Source organism: Copidosoma floridanum, unplaced genomic scaffold (genome assembly GCF_036245765.1).
Source record: "Copidosoma floridanum isolate Cflo_tuat_1 unplaced genomic scaffold, Cflo_Japanese_pri ptg000013l, whole genome shotgun sequence".
NCBI classification, from domain to species: domain Eukaryota; kingdom Metazoa; phylum Arthropoda; class Insecta; order Hymenoptera; family Encyrtidae; genus Copidosoma; species Copidosoma floridanum.
In genome coordinates, this window is record NW_028321890.1 from 23,852,750 (window position 1) to 23,875,642 (window position 22,893).

The 22,893-nt window shown below is 42.1% G+C and overlaps 4 protein-coding genes across 4 annotated transcripts in view; 1 reads left to right on the forward strand and 3 right to left on the reverse strand.

Annotated features, from left to right (window-relative positions):
- Positions 1-5,408, reverse strand: part of LOC106647390 (uncharacterized) — a 28,840-nt gene extending 23,432 nt beyond the window's left edge. The window contains exons 1-2 of the mRNA XM_089590754.1: positions 5,058-5,408; positions 4,739-4,900 (exon numbers count right to left, since the gene is read on the reverse strand). Of these exons, the coding sequence (XP_089446880.1) occupies positions 4,739-4,822 (84 nt within the window). The 5' untranslated portion in view covers positions 4,823-4,900; positions 5,058-5,408. The remainder of the gene's footprint in view (positions 1-4,738; positions 4,901-5,057) is intronic.
- Positions 5,409-9,928: 4,520 nt separating this feature from the next.
- LOC106647332 (uncharacterized) lies at positions 9,929-11,422 on the forward strand. Its single transcript, XM_014363666.2, has 5 exons — positions 9,929-9,997; positions 10,062-10,241; positions 10,310-10,509; positions 10,585-10,953; positions 11,032-11,422. The coding sequence occupies exons 2-5, from the start codon at positions 10,203-10,205 to the stop codon at positions 11,333-11,335; spliced, it is 912 nt and encodes a 303-aa protein (XP_014219152.2). The 5' UTR covers positions 9,929-9,997; positions 10,062-10,202; the 3' UTR covers positions 11,336-11,422.
- On the reverse strand, positions 11,401-12,593 carry Trax (Translin associated factor X). The gene is made up of 2 exons (XM_014363667.2): positions 12,416-12,593; positions 11,401-12,342 (listed from the first exon to the last, which is right to left on the reverse strand). Exons 1-2 carry the CDS (start codon positions 12,429-12,431, stop codon positions 11,459-11,461), a joined length of 900 nt encoding a protein of 299 aa, XP_014219153.2. The 5' UTR covers positions 12,432-12,593; the 3' UTR covers positions 11,401-11,458.
- A 655-nt stretch (positions 12,594-13,248) lies between these two features.
- LOC106647336 (nephrin) overlaps positions 13,249-22,893 on the reverse strand; it is an 81,313-nt gene continuing 71,668 nt past the window's right edge. Inside the window, exons 9-15 of the mRNA XM_089591344.1 lie at positions 21,016-21,146; positions 18,610-18,769; positions 17,728-18,177; positions 15,210-15,482; positions 14,262-14,513; positions 13,622-13,728; positions 13,249-13,479 (exon numbers count right to left, since the gene is read on the reverse strand). Coding sequence (XP_089447470.1) covers positions 13,399-13,479; positions 13,622-13,728; positions 14,262-14,513; positions 15,210-15,482; positions 17,728-18,177; positions 18,610-18,769; positions 21,016-21,146 — 1,454 coding nt within the window. The 3' untranslated portion in view covers positions 13,249-13,398. The remainder of the gene's footprint in view (positions 13,480-13,621; positions 13,729-14,261; positions 14,514-15,209; positions 15,483-17,727; positions 18,178-18,609; positions 18,770-21,015; positions 21,147-22,893) is intronic.

Below are 22,893 nucleotides of genomic sequence, written 5' to 3' on the forward strand. Positions count from 1 at the left end.
AAAGCCCCTAAAACGGCGGTGGCACGTCGAAATCGTAAACAAAGAGCTAAATTTACGCATCCGCGCCAACAACAAGAGAGAGGGAATCGAAGCGCTCGGGCGTCCCCGTCTCTCGGTGCAAAAGAGAGGGAAATGAGCTCTTCTGGGTGGCGCCTTCCGCGCCCGCATAATAGAAAACGCCAACAATGCCCTCATCGCTCTTATTCCGCCTCTCTCTTTCTTATACAACTGGTATACCCTCAGGCGGCCGTCGAACGTCAGGCTCGCGCCATGGACTAATAAACTTTTGCACGTCTCTCACCCGAGAATAGCCGAGAGCGCATAATGTATATTATAGGTACGTGCACAATTCGCGCGCTTTTTCAAATTTATCCGTGTAATAAAGCACACGCACAACATACATATCCATATTACACTCGTGGACTGGGAAAACGAAGGAGAGAGAGAGAGAGAGAGAGCGCGATACACGCCATGCGTCTAAATTAGGATGGGGGTAACGTAACACCGACGCCCGACATTCCTATACCGAGCGTGTGCGCGGTACATGGCTCTCTCGCCTCGCCCTTTTCTCTCGTTCGTACCTATTATTATGTAGGTATACCCCACCGAGACGGCTCGCGTCGAATTTTCGGCTTTCCGCGCACGGCCAACTCGTATTTCGCGCTCCGCTATTCATGACGTTTCGTCGAGCTCGAGGACCTTGGGCTTTTTTTTTCTTTTTGGACTCCAGATGTTCCGAGGAATGAAGAATTTCCGGTGGATATATGGCTGTTGTGACGCTTTCTGGGGCGCAAAGAGACGACAATTTTGATTTCGTAGACAGCGAGTGTCGTAGATTTCTGTACTCCAAATGGTATAGGTAAGCGAAAAGTAGAACAGGGGAGAGGATTGTTCAAGGATCGAAAGGACGAAGCCAATCGAGATTTCCAGCGAGTCGTCAAAGTCGAGGTAGAACCACTGGCGCGTGCACAGAGAGACGAAAAACGATACAAAAACACTCGATGCTGCAGCAGCGCATCGATCACCTAAAAGGGAAATGTATCCGAGGCAATAAGGGACTCAAAGTGGATCGAAGAAGTTGCCAGTAGGCCTTTGACTCTGGCTTTGAAACTCATTCGCATCGATGACTGCCGTACTTTAACGAGTGAGAATGAACCGGTGCTCGTTTCATTCAAGCTCGACAGTACATCCCAAAAGTAGGTAATATACACACACGTGTGCTTTGGCTTGGAGCAAAGAGAGCCCGAGAATACGTGGCTATGGGAGGTCCGATGCGCGCGCGTACAGGTGTACCCATACGTGCACTTACATGAGTATCGCGCTGTGGTGGCTAGGAATAGCTCGGCTATTCGATCTCACGTATAGGTCCTATTAATATACCTACTTACGGAGCTACCGAATTTCTCGGGGAGCTTATGCGACCCATCGGCCCTTTTTCTTTAGTCCACCTTCCATTATCCAAGACGTTCGCGTAATTGCATCTCCCCGTGGTATTTGGAATGTTTTTCCTTTCCCAACTTGGCGTCGTATACATATCGTCGCTCTACAGCCCGGAATTTTCGTGCTCATGTACATTGGGGTAAACGCCTGGGTGGCGATGTAATTTTCCAGCTTATCGTGACGCTTCTCAGCGATAAAGTTCTTGGCTTTACGGCCGAGCGCGCCCGTCCTTTTTTCTCTTCTCTCGTCGCGGCCGAGCTTTTGCGGATCTCTCAGCGGTGGGTGTTTTTCGGGGCAAGCGCTAATGCGCGCGTGCGAGTTCCTTTTGTTGCAGGCGCTCAGAAAAATAACACGTAAAAATTACCGTCGCGGTGCACTGTAAACTCGTAAATTTTCACCGCGGTGAACAATAATTTTTATTGTCAAGTGGTACAATGATTTTTTTTACCCTTTGCACGGGAAGAATCAGGGTTTAATCAGACTGCTATTTTTAAATTTGTGATGCTGGCACTGGGATTTTTATCCTTTTTTTTCCCCCTTTGAGATTTCGCTATTTTGCTGAATCTCAATTGTTGTACACTACAGATAAGTCGAGGATACGCCCAACTCAGCGCAATCAAACGGTCAAAATCACAAAATACATGTAAAAGAGTAAAAATGTGCAGGCAATTGGGGAAAACCAGAAAACGTATGAAAATAAAAAAAAACTTGGATGTGTGAAATCAAGACAAGAGGGGGTATAGACACAACAGCAAGCAAATACCAAAAGTCAAGCTCGTCCATAAGAGGCTGATGTGTATTGGTGTACGCAGGTCCTGCACCGTACAATCATAAGAAAAAAAAAAAAAAAAATTGCGCATCCCACGGTATACGCGTGTGTGCAATAGGTGTAGGTCGTTTCTAATGTGACGTTGATGCCTCGGACGCAGGTGCGTAGAGGCGTATGTAAAATTGTAAACGCGATGACGAAACATTGCATAAATCAGCGAAAGAAGAGTATAAGTAAAGAGGCATGGTCGGTACCTGTATACATGGGTAAGAGCGTAGGCCGAGAATGAAGGTGAGTGATGGGTTGGACGCGCTTACTGTGGCACGGGGGGAGATAGTAAGAGAGAGGGAGAGGAGAAAGAGGGTAACGCATACATAACGCGGCTAGGCGGTGGACGGGTGTTTATTCAACGGTGAATTATACGCGCACGAAGGGGGTGGGGTGGGGGCTATACGGTGCAGGCGATTCCAGGCGAAATACCCGCGTGGTTTATGTAATGCGCGTTATAGCGGGCGCGTATTTATTATTAAGTGGCCGATCTGTTTTTACCGTGTCGGTACAGCTCGGGTGGCTATATACACCTCTGTTTAGCTGGGCTCTATCTCTATCTCTGGGCTGTACGACTCGACAATAGCAGCAGCAGCTCGTCGTCTAAGATGGGAAAAGTGACACACGCGGACGGACATTTACAACGCGACGCAAGTGTGTGTGTCTCTCTCTCGAAAAATCGCCGCCTGTTGGGTGTAAATTTAGACACTTCTCTCTGAAATGATGATGATTGGAGCATGTGTACATATAATGTATAGGTGTAAGTGTGTGTGTGTAAGTGTGTAAGTGTGTAAGTGTGTAAGTGTGAGTATTTTAAAAAAATGACTCGCGTCTTCTTTGTAAGGGTTGATGTCGTCTTCGTTGTCAAAACGCACCTTCTCGCAGGATAAAAAAAAAAATTCACGGGATGACGTGCATACAATTACGAAATGGTACACTTATGTTACATGCATGTTGAGAACGAGACACCGAGTGTACGCTTGTTTATATTGTAATTTTTTCTGACGTTCAATTACTTTTTCATTTTTTATTTTTTTTTTTTTTTTTTTTTTTTTTTTTTTTTTTTTTTTTTTATGTAGAGCACAATATTACAGATGACACATGTATAGATGGGGTGATGATGCTTACGATAGAGTTGGCAAAAAAAGTAGGTAAGTATGGACAGAAAAATAGAAAAGTACAGTGGTGGCACACATCAGTAGAGTAGTATTCGCAAAATCGGCTGTCGATTGACACAGACCTCCACGACGGCGAATGCAATGGTAAATATTTTATTATGTTTATTCGAAGGCATTTGACAGAGCACGTGGTAAAATATTGAAGGCGTCGGAAAGAGTTTCCGTGTCAATCGACGAGCCGATTCGAGAATCGCGAGAGTCAAATAACGTGTAGGCTCTGTTACTGTCAGTTACTCTTTGCAAGGATTGTCGGGCGTCGTGAGTTCCATCACAATCGTGTAGGTAAAAAAAATTTTCCATTTTATATATTTGGCACGTACCGTACATCTTGCTCCAAAAAAAAAAAAAAAAAAAAACATTTCAAAATCACAAATAAACCCAAAAAAGTGTTTCGGCATTTGTACGTTTAGCTACAATATTATACCGTGAGAAAAAATTTGATTTTTAAAAAAAGCATCCAATCTATCATTGGCATTCAAAAAAATAAAAATTTTCGGACGCATTGAGTTACTATGCAAAAAGAAAAAGGAAAAAAAAAATCAGCTGTTTGACTCAAGAAACTGTCAGCCCACAGTACCTAGCGTTATCTGAATTCCTTCGAGGTCCACCGCGCACGACACGCTACGCTTATATATAGAAAGGGAGAACGTGAAATATGCATGTACAAACACTCTGCCTTCGCGTACACGTATTACGTACCGATTGTGAAACAATTGATTTTCACTTTGCAGGTGGAGAGAGGAAAATCATGCTATCCGATTTCTTGCCGATTTTCGTGGCGTCTAGAAACCGATTCTCCAGTTTCAACCCATATAGAGACTCAGAGAGGGAGGGAAAAAAAATGTCAACAACGCGAGTGTACGGTAGTAAAAAAGTGACGAGCTCGAGGGGCGTCATCGAAATAGAAAGCCCGAAACGACATTGGTGTGACTTTGCCGGGGGGACCTCGAAAGAGCTAGAGCCACGAATGATAATTGAGAGATAGCGATCGTAAATAAATATATTTTTGCATAGTATTGTTATCAAAGTGGTGGTTGTATAGTAGCAGTACAAGAAGGAAAAGAAGTAGAAGAAAAGTCGTTACGATCGAGGTTGCGTATACACACACACACACACACACACAGGGTGTGATCGGGCGGAGGGGGTGGGCGGGTATGAAACAAACAGCGTCCGATCGGTATATCATTGTCTTCGGACGCAATAGCACACACACTTTGTAATATATATATATATATATATATATAATTATCATAATGACGTTGTGCATAATTGGGGCGTATTGTTGTGATTGTAATGTACCAACCGTAACTGAGTACGACGACACGTAGGGCCGGGACGACGACGAGTAGGGTCGTCGGGTTGTGTAGAAATCGCTCTCGTAAACCATCTTGTTGTTGGTCGAAGCTTAACTCACGGACTCGGTCGATCGTGTGCGTCTCTCTCCTGGTGCTTTGGCCAACTAGTGCTGATATTGGCAAAAGAAAATGCAAAATCATTGGTTTTGTTCTTTCTTTCTTTTCTATTTCTCAAAGCACTTATTTATACGTATACTGCCAAACGCGCGCTCTTGTACGCGAGTTAGCGACATGGGGTAGTGGTATATATATATATGTATGACGTACTTGCTTGCTCGGTTGAGTGCGCAACAGGCGTATCGTACGTGTATATACAGCGACGCAAAACAAAGAGAGAGAGAGATAATAGGTACAAACAACGCGCGTGAGTGAAATTGAAACAAACGAAGGAAAAAGAAAAACAAAAAAAACAAAAAAAAAAAACAAAAAAAAGGTAAAACAAAAATGTAAAAACGCTGGGCGACGCCGCTCGAGAGATGCGACCGCGGTAAAAGTTCGTACGGTTCTGCAAGCCGAGAGGCTCGCTGCCCGGGAAGTCGGCGAAACTTGGTCGTCTTCGTCGTAGCGATTTCAGATCTTATTCATGTCTCTCCTTCTCTCCCTTTGCTCGTAGATCTCGCTCGCTTCGTCTGGTCGACGATCATGACAACGAAAAAGACGACGATGGACGACGGGCATTGCGTCATTTTTAGACGCCCTCTCATTCTTCTTTTCTCTCTCTCTCTCTCCTACTCCATCTGTTTCACGCGCACGCATATATCTACTTGCAAGCTCCTCCTCCTCCCCCTTCCTCCACCTCCCGTCTCGATTTGATTTCTCTCTCGTCGTAAGGTATACCATCCGTGTGTATAACGTATACGCGATGCATCATCGTGAAGAAGAGGGAGGTCGAATCCGTGCTAAGGTTATACATGCAGCTGCATGCGTGGACCATCGAGTCGAGGTGGTTGTGGTAACACAAAAGTACACTTAAGCGCAACAAGTTATCGCGCGAGGGGGTGAATATTTTTAATATCAATATAATATTATACGGAACGATATTCCTTTACGCTCGGTTTGATCGTTGGCGAGATCGGCCATACGAATAGAATAACCGATGGCAATGAAAATCTGTGGTAGTTATTTTTGTTTTACCTTTATATGGTTTTGAGTCGTGTGACAACTTGTTGCTGTACAATATAACGAGCCCCGTTTGATCGGTATATTTTTTGCTTCCAGGGTAAATCTCAAGCACTTACCAGCCATCGAGTTCAATAGATCGAAAGATTAATATGACAAGCACATTCCGTGGCGAAGGATTTCGCGAATAATTCGAGACCGACCGAGAGAGAAGGAGTTTAAAAATACAAAAATCGCATCGATGGGAGTTAAAAAAGCGGGAGGGAAGCAGAGAGACCTGTCACCCGCTAAAATTACCGAAGATCGTTATTATTATTATAACTTCCCGCTCATCGAGACAGAGAGAGAGTGAGAGAGAGAGAGAGAAGGAGGAGGATAGTAGGGAATGAAAAAAAAAAAAAAAGAGCCGGTGGTGTAAGTGCGCGTTCGCTCGACCGATGGATGAGTAATAACCGTGGAAGGCCTCACAGCCGTGGTGCTAAATCAAGGACGCCACTGTGCAGTCAGTCCTCGGCTGCGAAAAATAAAAGAGCTTGCAAAGCTCGGTCGCGGCCATGCGCCCCTACTCCCGCCCCCCCGTTAGTATACGTATGCATACGAATAAAACCTCTCCAAACGGGCCAAGGTGCTCCGAAATTTTATAAATCGAGAGAGAAAGAGCGGAGGTGGTCAACATTGAGAGGTGGAAGGGGGGGGGCTATACGTGAGATGGTTTCGCAATGGATGGCTCCATGTCTCGAGCAAACAGCGACTTTATTTTTTGCTCCAGTAAAATCGTGTCGTTGCAAATAACTTGAACGAGTATTTCTATAATTGTAACCATCCCCACTTACCTGCTCGTCAAAGCACCCTGTAGCCCATACTCGGCGATCTCGATCCATTGATTCAAGTATTTGTACCATCCATGCAACCACAGACGCAAGCCTGTGTTTAATTAGTTGTAATCAGTATATTAAAAATAAAGAAAAAAATAATTTTGTTCATTAGTTTGTTGATGTCCAAGACGAGAGAGCGAGGGTCGGAAAAAAAATACATACGTACGTAAACTTTTTTCGTCGAGGCTAAACTTTCTCGGACGTATTTTTAGACGGACGTGGCGTTCGGTCATAACGAGCGGAAGGATGATTAACGTTTTATTTAGGGCCATTCGATCGCGTCATTCGTAAACACACTACATGCATGTCCATATTTATACATCCTGACCAGCTAGTGGTTTTTTTTTTTTTTTTTTTTTAAACCTTTGCAAAAGTATGGGTGTTTGAATGATTACTGTATAAACGTGCGTTTGCGTTAATCGTAGTTGTATGGGTACGTGCGTTGGGGCCATTGTATCGTTTCATCTTTTTTCCATCTGTGCAAACAGATGTATGATTTTTTGGGATATTCGTACGTATGATACAGGTTTTCTTTTTCGTTTTTACAGTATAAACAGCGCGAAAATGACTTAGAAATAAAGAAAGACGAACTGGGGCGTGTAGTGGTACACAGCCTCGGAAGTGCCATTCTTCAAAAATACACGCATCTGACAAAACTCTTCTCGGCCCTCGACTATTTGGTAAAACAAGGAAACCGAGCTATTTTTGCGTATCGTAATAATAGGGAACTTGAAAATGCAAACAAACGAGATCAAACACGTACAGCGTTTCCTCCATCTCGGACGTGAGGTGAAAAAACACTTGTTTCTCCCCGTGGCTTTGACGAAATTAATGGCCAAGCGATAACTCTTATTCGAGCCGAGTTCTTTCGGCCAACTTGACCGGAAATAGAAATCTACTTTCGATCGAGGTATGAGTGAAAAATGTTTCAATCAGAATTTCGTAATGAGTATTCCGCAACCGAAGAAACGATTTTTCCCAAGCACTGAAACACCAATGACTGCACAGCTGTTTGACAAACATTTCCCGTGCCATTGGTCGATGTTCGCGCGAGTGTAAATAAAATGAAGTACAAATGGCACTCTGAAACTAAAAAAAAAAAAAAAAGATAAATCTGCACTGGCACAGATGCTTTCGAGCGGAACAAACGAACAAACAAACCAACAAACTTTGCTCTATGTAACTATTAATAACGGTACGCATTAATGGAGTCTATAGGCGTAATGTGTGTATACGTAACGTATAGCAAAGCGGCTAAATTCCCGGGCAGCCGTCCAACGATTTTCATAATATTCAACAATCATTGGACAAACACCAGGGTCGAGAGCGCTTGCAAAACGTGACATTGCAGCTTCAGAAAGCATTAACCCCCCTGCTAATGTAACGGATTCGCTTTGAATCACGCGCGCGCGCCTACATTATACACGAAAGCACGAGCGCCCGATGGCAACGATATGGCCGGCGGCGGTGAAATAACGGATATATTTTTGTGCTTTTACGAAATTCGAAACGTGCCGTGTGCTCCTCTGCAGTGCGTGTATATATATACGTGTAATTTAATTTGTTCTTGATGAATCGGACTGCACTACACGTTTTAATGATCAAAGGTGTTATTCGAGCTTGCAAGCTCTGGGGGGAGTCGTGTTCCAAAGCTTACTACGATCTAGCCGACTAATGGTTGTTCACACGAAAAGATGTAGCTGCTTTGATTCGCATCCAGCATTAGAATTGGTCATGCATTTTTTTTCCTTTTTAAATTGTATTCCTTTATTTCAATAAATTAAATTAAATCCTATCGGGCTGTCCAAAAGTTGAGCATGTGACCTTGTAAAATAATGTTTAATTTATTTAAGATTGATAAAGTTTATGGTCACGGTTGAAACGTCGTGAACTAATTTTAAAATTTTTCAGGTAAACAAGTATGACATTTTAGATTTTATTTATTTATTTATTTTTTTTTTTCATTTCATGCCAACGTTTCTTATTTTTGGTTTTTAAAACGTTCCTTAAAATAACAATCAACGATATTTTAAAAAAAGTTAAGACACGAGTAATGAAATTTTCGTAAAATGATCCGTAAATATCTACTATTTTTTACAATGATGAGGAAATTACATACTTATAACTTTCGTTAAAATTAAGGCAAGACTTTTCAAATGCGCATAAAAAACTAAGAGCTTTTATTTTTATGAATATTTGTGCGTTATTGATTACTCATCCCATTGGTATAACATGTTTACAGAGCTTTAAGAATGATAAAAAGACGTTTTTTGAACGTTTGGTGCTACTAAGGTAAAATGTGATATAACAATAACGTGAAATCTCAACCACTTTACATTGTAATTGTAAATTTATTAGGAAATTATGGTAATGTTAATAATAAAGTACTTACCTGTGTATACTTACTAGTTAGTTCATATGTGTAAATGATAAATCAAACGTAAAACGTCACAATTCCGTTGTTCAATTGTCTAGTTTGCAACCCAAATAAATTGTTAAAGTCATGTTTATTATTTTTTAAAAAAAGAAGTTTTTACTGCAATATTTGCATTATTTTTTATTCCTACGAATAATGGCTGATGAAAACAATAAATTCGAAATCATATGGATCGACGATTCAACCGTGAGAAGAACAGTTTTGCAACTAGGCGAAAATGTTATTGGGAATATCATTGATTCGGACGTAAGTCATGGAAAAAACCTCGTTTTGCAGTTATATTTCAGAACAATATTTATATCGGTACTCCGATAGTATCATCTCTCTCATGTCACAAGATGCATTTTGTGAGTGAGAATAAATTGAGCATTTTAAATTTTGGCTCCATAACCTCATTTTACGGGCCCGGCTTGTCTGCTCGTTTACATTCAAATCAACCGTCACATTAGTGTTTATAGTTGTGCTTCTGGCAAACATTGCGTTTTACATAGTTTATCGTTTATTTTTAACTGAATCGGTTTGATTTTAACTACTTGAGCTTGTTTATTTACCTTGCTATTAATTATTTAATGTCATTCCATTCCAGTATGTGATGGTGTGTAATTTAAAACGTAAGATATACCTATTGCTCATTGTTGGGCAACAATTTTTTAAATGGTGTTACCTATGGCAGTTGTTGACTGTATTTTATTTATTTCCAGGATGATGGTCAACGCTTTGTTGAAGAGGCTGCTGTCATAAACCTGTCTCCTGATGATGAAATCACCATTTCACCAGTAAGTTTAGCTGACAATAATCTTGACGTGAATCCCATATTCATCAAGCAAATACAACTTGTAGTGTCAAGGAATATCTTGTTTTGTGAAAAATTTTGGAGCTCTACGGTGGAAATCCATAGGCCAAAATTGCGTAGCACCTCTTAACATCAGGGATACCTGCTTGTTGTTTCCAGTTAAAATTTGGCTCAGAGTAATATCTACAATGGATGATGACAGTGAAATTAGAAATTCTAAGAGAAAGGTTTGTGTACTTGAGTATAGGAAAAGATGGTTAATTGGTTTATGGTTATTATCAAAATAACTTTTCAGATGGAAGAAATAATAGAAGATGAGCCAATCGATAAAAGGTGCCGTTCAGAAGTTGGTTTGGAAATTGAGTCTGTGAAACCACTTTCGTACAACAACAATCACGAACCTTTGGATGAGGAAAATTTTTTGGAAGGTTCAAATTGTATAGAAGATAATGAGGAAGTCGATACTCTGACGAATCCAGATAACATTGATAATATGTATGGTTTGGTCTTATTTTTTCTTTAATGTTGGAATGTTTTGTTCCCTTTAAAACATAAACTATCTCTTTACAGTTCCGTACAGTCTTCTAATTTTAGTATTGCTGAAAATGATTCTGAAGTACAAGCAGACTCCTTGCCCTCTCAAAACCAAAATGAAGAAAATCAGAATTTGGCAGTAGATGATGAAAATGCCTCTGAAACAGATGCTAGCGCTTTGTTGTGTTCTGCTAGTCGAAATGATGCTAATCAGAATGGAGATAATGAAAATGACACACAACATTCCAATAATCGGAACTCTGACTCTGAACCAGCGCAACAAAATGAAAATACCGAAGAATCAACAAATGATGATGGTACTGTGAATACTAACAATCAGGCATCTACCAGCGATACTCAAAACACGCGACGAGAAAAATGCAAATACGGAGATAAATGTTACAGGTAAGTGTATTTTTAATTACAATTTTAAAATAATTTTTATGCTAAAATATTCACTTGTTTCTTTTTCATTTATTACAGGCGGAATCAAGAACACAAGCAAAAGTTTAGTCATCCTGGAGATGCTGATTATGACCAGCCTGATACTAGACCAGAATGCCCATATGGTCGCAGATGTTACCGCAAAAATCCACAGCACAAATTAGATTATAAACATCCTGAACCTAGGCAAAGACCAGCTCGTGCAAGATCAGGATCTCCCATAGATATGTCAGATTTAGATGATGAGTATATGGATGAGTCGGTGGATGAATCGGAATATGAAGCGTCATTCATAGATGATGATAGTGATATGGAAGAATGGGAAAGCGATTACGAAGATTAATTATATGAGAAAATGCAAAATGTCATAAAAGTAAAAACGAGTGATTGATTACAAAAATTCTTTGAGTGTATTTATTTTTCTAAGCAATATAAATATAAAAAAAAATTAAACAAAGTTTTATACTTAATACATCTGGTATCCTTCATCTTCTTCTACATTCATACCATCTGAGGTGGCAAAAGCCACATCAGCTAGCATGTGCTTTGGAATTTCAGAGCCTCTAACTTGGATCATGTAGCACACGTTTTCCATCTTCATCAAGCTTTGCTTTAGAGTATAAAGTTTCCTACCTACTTCCCTTCCAGACATACCAGCACTACCCAAGAAGCCTTTGTATATACTTCTGACAAAATTACATGTTTGGTAACAGCTTGAGATATCACCAATGGCCAAGTTACTAATACACTTTCTCATTAACTCTCCAGTAAGATCAGCTATTCCCAATACATACTCTACAGGTGCAACCAGAGTCTGTACCATTTTTGGATTATCGTTACTTTCATCTGTCTCCATTTTATCTGGATCCTCTAATGTGTAAATCATTGATTTTTCTAGATTGGTCCAGTGGTACAAGGTATTGTTTTGCAAAAACCAGTAGAACGTCATAGCTTCAACAAATTCTTGGAATCCAGCCCTGAATGCTCTCAAGTAAAGATAAGGATCTTGGTCTTCTAATTCTTGAGCAACTTTTTTGAACAAACCTTTTACAAGATTATTCAACCTTGTCTCCGCTTCTCCCAGTACAGCGGTCCTTTTGCTTTCCTTGTCAAGGGTGTGGAGCAAAAAAATAATTCTCTTGCTTTCAATAGTAATGTCTCGGCTTATCTTAATGATTCTTTCAAAACGATCGTGCTTAGTGTCTAACTCGACGGCATATGCTTGAAATTGCTTTATCACTGGGTTGTTTTCATCCAAATTTTCAAGCACTTCTCTACCTTTGTCACCAACATTGATTTTCTTGTTTCTTTGGTAAGAACCGCTATTGTTCCTTTTCCCCCTGTAGTGTCCTAAAGTAAATTAATATTTTAAAAACATACAGAACGAAGGAAAGCGCTTGAAAATAAAAGCTACTAGTTGTACCTCTGCCTTGCGACATTTTAGAGATGATATTTATATGTTCTAAACGTTAATAACGTAAAAAATGGCTCATCAATTGCACAATCAGAAAAATAAACAAGTCTTGATTACGTTGAAGTCATCTTTATATAAATGTATGAAATATACGATAAAACTATAATAAAGTAGGTAATGTATGCACAACAGTAGTTGTACTGATTGTTGTCAAATGAAAATTTGAGGTTACGATACATTACCACCCACCACCTCATCCTACACCCCCCCCCCGAATCACATGAATGAAAATAAGGTATTTTCTTTTTTAATAACCGATTTTATTGCAAGATGATGAAAATAAATTTAAAAAAAACATGTAAATGTTGTCGATTGTTTGAACGCAAACTATACTTAACATATTTGCCAGACAAACGCTTGTTTATAGTTTTAGCAAAAGCTCATATTTTCATATCAACGACTACTTACCGCCCCGCTCAACTCCACCAATCACTCGTGAGCTTCTACAACTTGCAAGCTACCGCGCTGCATTCAAAGTCTTCCATAACTGTCTGCAGGAGTGTTTTTTTTATAATTTATAGTTATATTTTGTTCCATACGTATTTTAAGAGAAACCCTAGAAAATATTATTTTGTAGGTATTTTCAAAACTGCATTTTGCTATAATCCGGGATTTCTTTTGAAAAACGCCAAGTATAAGCGTAAGTATGAAAAAATAAATGAAAACTAAAAAAAGTTTAGTACCTGTGATTAAACTTGGGTGATGAGGTACAGCAATAAACGTGAAACAGAATATATGTTTTTTTTTTTTTTGTATAAATTATTTATGTACAGTATTTACAAACACATGATCAGTCGAGTAGCTATAAATAGTTTGTTTAAAATTTTTTTTTCGGTTGTAAATTCGAATTTCCCCAACTCGGTGTTCACTCACGTGAAAATCCACAAAAGTCCTCGTATTTTTTTTTTTTTTTTTTTTTTTTGCAAACGCATTCAAATACAGCTTTCCTGGACGGTTGTGTGTCTGACTATTGTTTCCGGATAACGACTTGGTCTCTGCAAGCTGTAATACGTCTGAAACAACAAAAAAAAAAGCAACGGTTCGCTTTTTCTATCAGCCACTCGAGGGTGTTTCTTTTTTTACTCCTGAAAGTTTTGTTGCGCGAGAAAACACTGCCCCGTTAAGTAATTACATTTCACACAACAATATACGTACATTTGGCGCAGCTCGTGGGTAATCCATGTCTTGCATAATACTTTGGGGCAGCTCCTCCGCGTAGTTCGATCTTCTTGGCAGTGATCCATAAACAGAAAGTTTTCTCTCTGTAATTACACGTTAATTGTAATCAGTAAACGCAAATATTGTACCTCAAGCCTTTCGGGCTACCCACAAATAAAATATGCACGTTCAGCTCCATCCCAACGAGCTTTTCATCAAAATGTATATTTCGAATAATGGCGTGCACGGATTACGAACCGCGCGTAGTGTTTTATCAATGTTCGTTCCAAAGCTTATTACGCATTCGCCGTAATCCGGTGAGTACAACATGCGTGGATTTTTGCAGAAAAAAAAGTGAGCTTTCAACAAATAACAAATGAAACAGATTACTTTCGAAAAATTCCCATCACTTCGTAAATATAAAATATATCAAAGGGGATATCTATAAATGTTAAGTCTTAAAATTACATATTACGATATATTATGTACCTATAGATGTAAACTTCTAATAAACTGTAATGTTGTATGATAATATAACGGCGAAAAAAAAAAAAAAGAAAAAAGAAAAAAAAAAGAAAAAAGAGACGCATAGAAAAAAGAAGAAAAAAGAGGGCGAAATCATCAGTACATTATATACCTGTGTAGCTGTTGGTGAGTGCCGTCGTGGGTATGAGGTCGGGATTGCCGTCCTCCTCGTCGGCCTTGACCGCGAAGGTGGTGGCGATGCTCGGCGGCTGGTGGAGCGGCTTCGGCTTGGATGGCGTCGCCGATGCCGCGTCCTTGCGCCACAGGGCCATCAGTACCCCGGTCACGATGAGCCCCAACCCGGTCGCCGTACCACCCAGTCCTATCAGAATCGGCGATATGTCGATCGAGATGCCCGTCTCTCCTGCGCACAATCGAACGTCCAACTCATACATGGGATATTATATCATTTATTCTTTCCGAATAATCATACTCAGGCATTTCCGGCTTCGGTGTTTTTCTTTGCTTCCCAAATACAGGTACACGCGTGTACGTGTCGCGGCTCGATATCCGCACCCTCCAATCGGATGTAATGAAAATAACCGCATTTACATTTTAAACGAGGAATTTTCGCGGCGCAACGCGGGTCAGGGGGTTTTGAGATTATTGATTGCATAAATTAAACGATTCGCGTGTACATGCATACTACCAGAAAACGAACTTGTTTATGCGCGATGGTGCCAACTCGTTGTTACAAAACTTGAGAAAACAAATATCGACGCGTGCCGTGGGATTTTCTAAGGTTGGTCCATTGTTGGCGCTGCTCGAAAGGTCATGAAATGACATGACTTTTGATTATCCAAGTTAATTTTTCGGTTACTCGACCGAGAGAGAAATATCATACACACACTGAATATATACCCGTAGCGATTTTACCAACCACCGTACACGGAGCGGGTTGAATAATGGCCTCGGAAATCGAGCTTGCGCGTCAAAGCCATAAATCGAGGGCAACGATGGTGCATATAAAAAAAAAGCGACGCGTGTATGCGTCCACACAATTGTATGGCACACACACACACGTGTAAGGATGGGCGTCGAAACTCACCGGTCGACTCGCCCGTGAACTTGGCCACGTCCTTGAACAAGGCAATGTTATCCATGACGACGGGCGCGCTCGAGCCCTTGGCGTTTACGGCGTAGAGGTAAACGACGCTGCTCGGCTTGAGGATCTCGACGTCCCAGCTCGGGGTGGGTGACTCCCAGCGCTTGTCGCCCACTACGGCGACGAATTTTTGCGGCAAACCGCCGTCGAAGCCCTCCTGGCAGGATATCCGGATCCAACTGGAGCTCTGGTTCTGGGTCGTGCAGTTTTGCAGTGGCCGGGGACTCACTGGGTTTTTTTTTTTTTTTTTTTCATATTGCCAAACAATCATATATACATTTTTTATTTTACATTTTAAATGATATATAATGTTATTTACAGCGCGTAGTGCAATATTGCAGAAATACCACCCATTCCATTTGTCCGGTCCATGAATCCGTAACCACTACATGGTTTCCTTTGTTTCGCAAAGAGAAATTTACGTGAGAAACAATTTTATAATAATAACGGACATGTTTGCTAAAACAGTACCAAAGAAGAATTCTCTCTTGAATGAAGGTGAAGTTTTATTACGTCGGAAACAAACATTTTTTTCAAAGTAAGAAAACCTAGCTTCATCTCAAACGTACTGTTGTAGTGTGTATTTTTTTTATTTTTTTTTTTTTTTTTAATCCTAAAAAAGTTTCTCCCAGTGAAGCACCATCCCGAGCTTCGGAAAGTAATTGGAGAGGCAGTACCTGCACGCGTGGCATTAATTATTACACAAGAAACGCACTCACGTATATGTATAAAGGGCCCATTCGCGTTTTTCGCGAAATGAGTTACGCGTCCAATTAGAGCGAGGGCGGCACGTGCGCGGAAAAATTTTCGAGCAGACCCGACGAAATATCACAACTTGTCCCTCCTACTACTCCTTGCCGGGAGCTTAATGATATCGGCACCGCCGGCGACTGCTGCTCGGAAAAGTCGGGGCCGCTGTTACGCGCGCACATGTTTAATTATGAGTTTAATTAAATTCGACGGCGTCGTGCGCGCTGCCGGGGCCATTTTTATCGCGTTAAACAACCATCGAAGCGGGTGCTGGTTCCTTTTTTTTCCTTCCGCTCCTCCGTTCTCGTTATCGGGCGCTACTTTTCCGAATGAAAACTTGGAAAATTAGCTCTGCGGACGAATTCGTATCGAATGATCATCGGAAGCTCTAAATTTTCACGCATCATCTTTCCCCGCTAGTCGTACTTTTAATCACGCGAATGAAAATTAATTTATTCCACGGGTGCATAATATGTTACTCGCGGTGGCTGGCCATTCACAAAGGGGAATCGGGTGTGGAGAGTGTCCTGCACCGCGCAACAAAGGGCCCTCGCTGTGGAGGGCGAGAAAACAGCGTTGGGGAACACCCACGGAAGCCGCAAATATTTCATTTCGCTCGCAATAGCCAATAAACGCGGAACTGCGAATAAGCTCCCTCTACACGTATATTTGACACGGAATGCGCCCACCTGTACTAACAAAAAGACTTGCGTCTTTCACGCCTCTGCGCAGGAGTGGTTACTCGCGAGGGAGTTCATTTTCACACAAGTACCGCTACACATCTCGGAAGAGATCGCTGCGATGGTTAAATGGTCCCATCGTGAATCGACTCTTCATTTTCGCGACGCGGATGTTTCAAGTATCAACAATTAACGGTATATTTGCGTTTGAGCTCCACACATGGCTATACCATGGCCAGTTTGTACAATACGTGCTATACACAAGCTACCCTTGTCCTCCGGAGAAATATACACACTCCGGAAGGGAGAGCCCACAATACGAGGTGGGCCACGCGGATGTGGATACGTTTTGGGGGAAATTTCAATTATGAGCCCGAGCCAAGGTGCACAGAGTGGCTGCAGTGCGTGTACAACACAACGTGTCGGGGTGGACTAATTAATATTATAGGCGACGCGCGGATGTACACGCTAAAAGCGCCATAATTGTTTCATAGAGATAGTCGGGCCTTTATTGGTATTAGGCAGGGACGAGGGGGGTGGGGAGGGGGGAATAATAACGACAAGCTATACCAAATCGACGGAATGGCATTATAGAGCGATGTATCGAGAGGGGGGTCGCCCGCGTGGGGTTTAATTATATGAATAACGCGAAGCGTCGCGCTCGTGTACAAATGAACGAATCGTATATACGTATATATTTTCGACGATGGAGGGATTAATTTGGGATTATGGCATGTGCTTTGATTGTCGAAAAAGTTACGAGCGATCGATGAGCGCGTATCGGAGAATTGTGGCGTATCGCTAATGAAAACGGATCGATCGGAGTCGCAGCGGTACACTTTTTTCTTTTTTTTTTTTTTTTTCGTAAAATAATGGCCATCACTTGTGAATTTCTAAGCCGGTAATACCATGGGGCAAATATTTATACGAAAATTATAACTTTTCGAATTTTCCCCAACCTAAATTAAATTAAATTAAAAAAAAAAAAAAAAGAAAAAAATTTGCATCTCCATCAGTAAAAAAAGCAGTCAATGGGCACTCACCCGGGGGAGGTAGCCGAAAAAAACAAGGCTGCTTGGAGTGTCCGACGACGTTGCTCGCCCAGCAGCCAAAGGTCCCGTAGTCCCCGTCCGTATGCAACGAGTGCCTGAGCCGGCTGTGGGTCTCCTCGTTCGTGTACCGTGACTCGGGCAGGTCCAGAAGGGCGTTGCTGCCCGTGCCGTTGAAGGTCCAGTGGAACGTGACGTTGCTCGGGTGGGCCTCGACTTCGCACACGAGACTGACGCTCCTGTGCCTCGCGAGGCTACTGTTGCCGTCTCCGCCAAGATGTCCCGTTGCCGTCGTGGGTCTCCCAAAGGTGCCGTCGTCGTTTTCTTCCTCGTCCTCGTTTTCGCTGACCAGCGCCTCGTTGTTCTCGCCTCTCTCCTCCGAGGGCGGTCGGTGCACCCGATCCTCGGGATTTATCGGCCCAAGGTGCTTGCAGATCGGAGCGTCTGTGGGTTTAGAAGCGAGCTCATGTTTTGCAAGTACCCCGAAGAGGATGATAATGCCCGTGCACTCGAATAATTTACACCCTGAATTATTGTTTGCTCTCTATCGTAAACACCACAACGTTTATCGTCCTCCTGGTATTAATGATCGAGTGGTTTCTTGGCTACGGGAGGGTTTAACCCCAGTGCCCTCGATTGTGCCTACATTTACCAGTATTTCGTTAAAAGTTCAACCTCAGCGTTGCATATTTTTCTCTCTCGGTAATAATTTCTTTTAAAAAATCGCCATCCCCATCGTTAAAAAAGTTCTGCAAAAGCTTTTCTCCCCGTCCCCACCAATATCAACCTGGCGACTTGGTTTGAGTTTGTCGTTGATTGCCGGAAGAGTAGAATCGAGATAATATTATACAACAACAGTACAAGGGCTCAACTCACACATAACACGGAGGTAAACAACGTTGGATCTGTTGCTGCCCGCGGAGTTGGTTGCCAAGCAGCTGTAGTTCCCGGAACTTTCTCGGGTTATCCTCTGGAGGACGAGGGATTGATCCGTCAGTACCACACCGGCGCTGCCGTTGTGCCGCAACTCTTTGTCCTGGAACAAGAGATTTTTGACGCACACGCGCCACAGCTCGAAAATCGTGACGCCATACCACGTGTATATACTGTATTACTTGGTAAGTCTAATTATGTTTCCGCTTATATACATGGCACGTCTCCCGATTCGCAAACAGAGCCATAGCATTAAGGTCGCGGTTAACGAGATTCGTCGTAGTTATACGGCGCGTTGTTTGCCCATCGTTGAAACGTGTACACGTCCGCGGGACGCGATTAACGGGAAATTTTTTACGACCCTAAGGGCGACTAGATTCTCGAAGTGTACCCCCTAGTCGTTTTATGGCAGCCTGATTTTCACGAACGAGAGCAGTGACTGATTCGCGCCGAGCGAACGCACTTTATACGTTTCGGAGGTGAAATCATTTTGAATAAACGCGAGGGTAACAACCGGCTGATCGTAAATTTGCAATAACTTCGCGAGAACGCGTCTGCAGTGCCGTTAGCGTGGTATAGATATAAAAGACTGGTTCAGGGGGGTGGGAGGGTTGTACGCATCGCCGGCAGTAGCGCATACACGTCCAATATATTTCGCTCAATTGCGTTTGAGAGGGCGTGTTTTTTGAAAATGCAACTTTGGCCGCGCACTTTGGTTTTATGCGTTAATTATTCATTGCGCCATTGTTTCACCCTTCGCGTCCTACAGAAACACCCCTCGTTTCGTTTTGCGCCTTTAATGATGCGAGAAATAATTATACGCGAGGGGCCCATTTAACGCAACGAGGGGATTTCGATGTACGTACCATTTTTTATTTATTTTTTTTTTGTAATTTTCGTTTATTGTCGTTGAGGTAAAAGATTTAAATGTTTGACCAAATGACCAAACCAATTCGAAACTCGCGAAGAAGCTAATATATTGGCAAATTCACGCTCGCAGCATCAACTAATAAACGTTAAACCGATTCGTTCTCAAAGCTCATATTAATGTCAAGCTTAACGCACTTGATTGTTTGCATGTAGAAGTAGCGCAGGAGTAGAGACGAGAGAAGGAAGTAGAGCTTCGCGTCCGCGCGTGCTTCCCAAGGGGCGTTGGAGATAACACCTGGCAAAAGTAGATGAGCGGCTCTCTGGCGCGAGGGTTATAAAAATTAATCTTCCTTCATGTTTGTACGGCGATTACGACAAAGGGAATAAAAGAGGAGCTCGGTCCTTCTGGCTCGGCAAAGCATCGGCTCTTTTCCCGCTCGTGTCCCCATTTGTAGCCACCCGAGCTCGTATACGCGCGTGGGGAGAGACCCCGTGTGGCGGAGTACGGTATATACTCCAGTGATGGCTCGTGTAGTCGTAATAGAAGTAAGGGAGGCCGGGATCTATAAACAGGAGGCGTGATCCTCCTTGAGCGGCTTAACTACCCTCCCTCCCCGGCACTCCTACATACACTCTGGCGCTAAAAAGCTTTTTGCGCTCCGTGTTTTCGCATCGGCGCCCCCCTCCTATCGGCCTTTATTTCCCCCCCTGCCCCCTTCTCACGAATCTTTGCGTGTGCGAGAATTATTCACTCTCGATGTAGTACATTTGCTGGCAGGCGGAAAAGCTGCGCCGGAGCTTTTAGAGCGCCCGGCATCGCTTGCTGCCGTGTATAGGACTGAAAAATTGCAGGAAATAAAACTAAAGCTCATGCAAAACGCTGCTTTTCCCGTCTCTGCAGTTCCCTCCTTTTCTCGAGCTGGTACGCGGAGCTTTCGAAGATAGGGGGGGGGGCGAGGAAAGAGAGGGATGATGTTTGATCCCCCGAGGGATAATATTACCCGTAGGCTCCTTCCCTGTTTTCCGTGTACTCTGCAGTGATGTTTGACGTTGTGTGTTTATTTTCCCTCTCCCTCCCTCTTTCTCCGAGCTTATTGGGACCCTCTTTGACTATACTTCGACTTCCATTTGTCGTGTAGGTTCTTTATGATTCCGCTGAATCTCGAAATTATCATCGCGAAGTCGAGCACGTTTATCTTTTATTTGTCATTATCTTGCGAGCGGAATGTTTATAATTTCATTAAAAAAAAAGAACAAAAAAAAAAAAAAAATTAACGGTACAAAGGGTACAAAAGCGCGGTTTGTCGTGTGTGTTTTTGTTTGTTCATCTCGCTCCTCCCCCGCGCGGTTGCCAGATGCAAATTCGGAACTTCTCGTTTATCTTCGTCTGAACGGTTTCTCGTCGTCTTAGGGATCAAGTTGTTCGTGTAAACAGTTTATGTAACGAGCGGAGGAGGAGACTGGCTAATACATATTTACCCCGTGATGCCATGTTAGCTTGAAGTTTCGGGGATTGGATCTCACGTTGCACTCAAAGGAAACATCGTCGTTTTCCTTGATGTCCTTCGGATCCGAGGTTAGTCCCACTCGCAGCACAACGATGGGCGCGTCTGCAACGGTCGAAGCGAAAACGTTACTTTCATCATACTTACATTATGTTATTATTATTATTATTACTACAAAAAGAAATTATAATTTTGGTAACTACCTCCCCATAGGAATGTGGATAAATATTTTTCAAAGTCGCTACAGCACAATCTTAAAAACTAACGGTGTTTCTTTCGAGGGAAGATCAAGGTATTGTTCTCGCTATAAATATAATGGCTAAGAAAATCTTAATCGTCTAGTTGCTGGATGTTATAACGACGATCTATTGTGTAATTGTAATATGTTTTGCAGTCGTTTAATTTTAAAATTCAACTTGATGTTAATTAATATTATTTTGATCTCCAGCTATAGTACTTGGCGTAAAAAAAGTTATTTCTAGACGTGAAATGTTACCACAGCAGTTGTAGAACTACTTTTGTTACTACATTATGACTTGCCCAATTGTAATATAATTTTATGTATTGTAACTCGCAAGCTAATGCCCTTTTTTTATCTACTTTATAAAATTCATACGAATAAAATACACTTTAATTAAAAGTAAAATACATTGTATATTTTTTTCTTTGGAAGCAGACGTAATATAACATCCACTGACTACATTATTCAACAAAAAAAAAAAAAAAAAAAAAGAATCTTCAAATTCCAGGAAATGTCGAGAGAAAGAGAAAGAAAGAAAAAAACTCAAATTCAGAGTTGGGTGGTCCATTCCGCCGGTACGTATAATACGATCGCAAAAAAAGGGACAGTAATTTGGTGGTCCTTTCTCTCCCGGTACGAATGCATTCGGAGAAAATAGAACAGCCGAGGGAAGGGAAAAAAAAAAAAAAAAAAAAAAAAAAACCGACAATGTCGCACGCTAAAAGTTATGAACTCCTCAAAGTGGATCACGAAAGAAGAGGAATCGACTATCCTAACTTTTTAAGTTGTACGTTCTTCAACACTTTTCGCATTGGATCGAAAGAGAGAGAAAGAGAGAGTTGCTCTCGAAATACAGGGTTTACGCCAGTCAGAGAGAGAGAGAGAGAGAGGGGGAAACTTGTTCTTTTCTCTTAAGGGGAAGAGGTTTCCCAACTTCCCCCATATCCACCGCTCTGTATGTTTTTTCCCTTTTTTTTTTTTTTTTTTTTTTTTTTTTTTATACACATACATATAGACATCAAAGTTCGTGCGCGGGTAATGCGTCGGAGCCATTTCTTTATATTTTCCCTCTCCCCCTGCTCTCCCTTCTGCGCGCGTGTGTACACGTATACGCGTGCAGGGTCTACCTGAGAAGACGCCCGGCCGAGAAAACACACTTTATTGCATTCTTCGAAATTGCATTATTCGCTACTTCCGAGGGGACGGAGAAATAAAGCCGTATACCCCCCCGCAGCACAGGCCCCTCGTACCCTATACACACACCCCTTGAAAAACATCGCAAAACTCCTTTTTTCATTTTTTTCCTTCCTTCTTTCTTTCCCCGTATAACCGTGGGACCCACCCAAAGGCCGGCCTTGTTCTCCGAAAATTCGATAACACGCACTCGTACAGGTACTGCTGAGTATTTACAACGCGCCAAATAAATTTCGGCTACAATGGCGCTCCGCGAGACCTCCATTGTTTCCGCCGCTTCCTCCTATTGTACTTTCGCCCCGCGTTAATTGTTCGGCTCCTCGGCCCCACGGAAAAGAACAAACGGGCACAGGTGGAAAAGAGTGAGCTCGGTATTGTATGTATATATACTGCACGCACCCGCGACCCGGATACCAA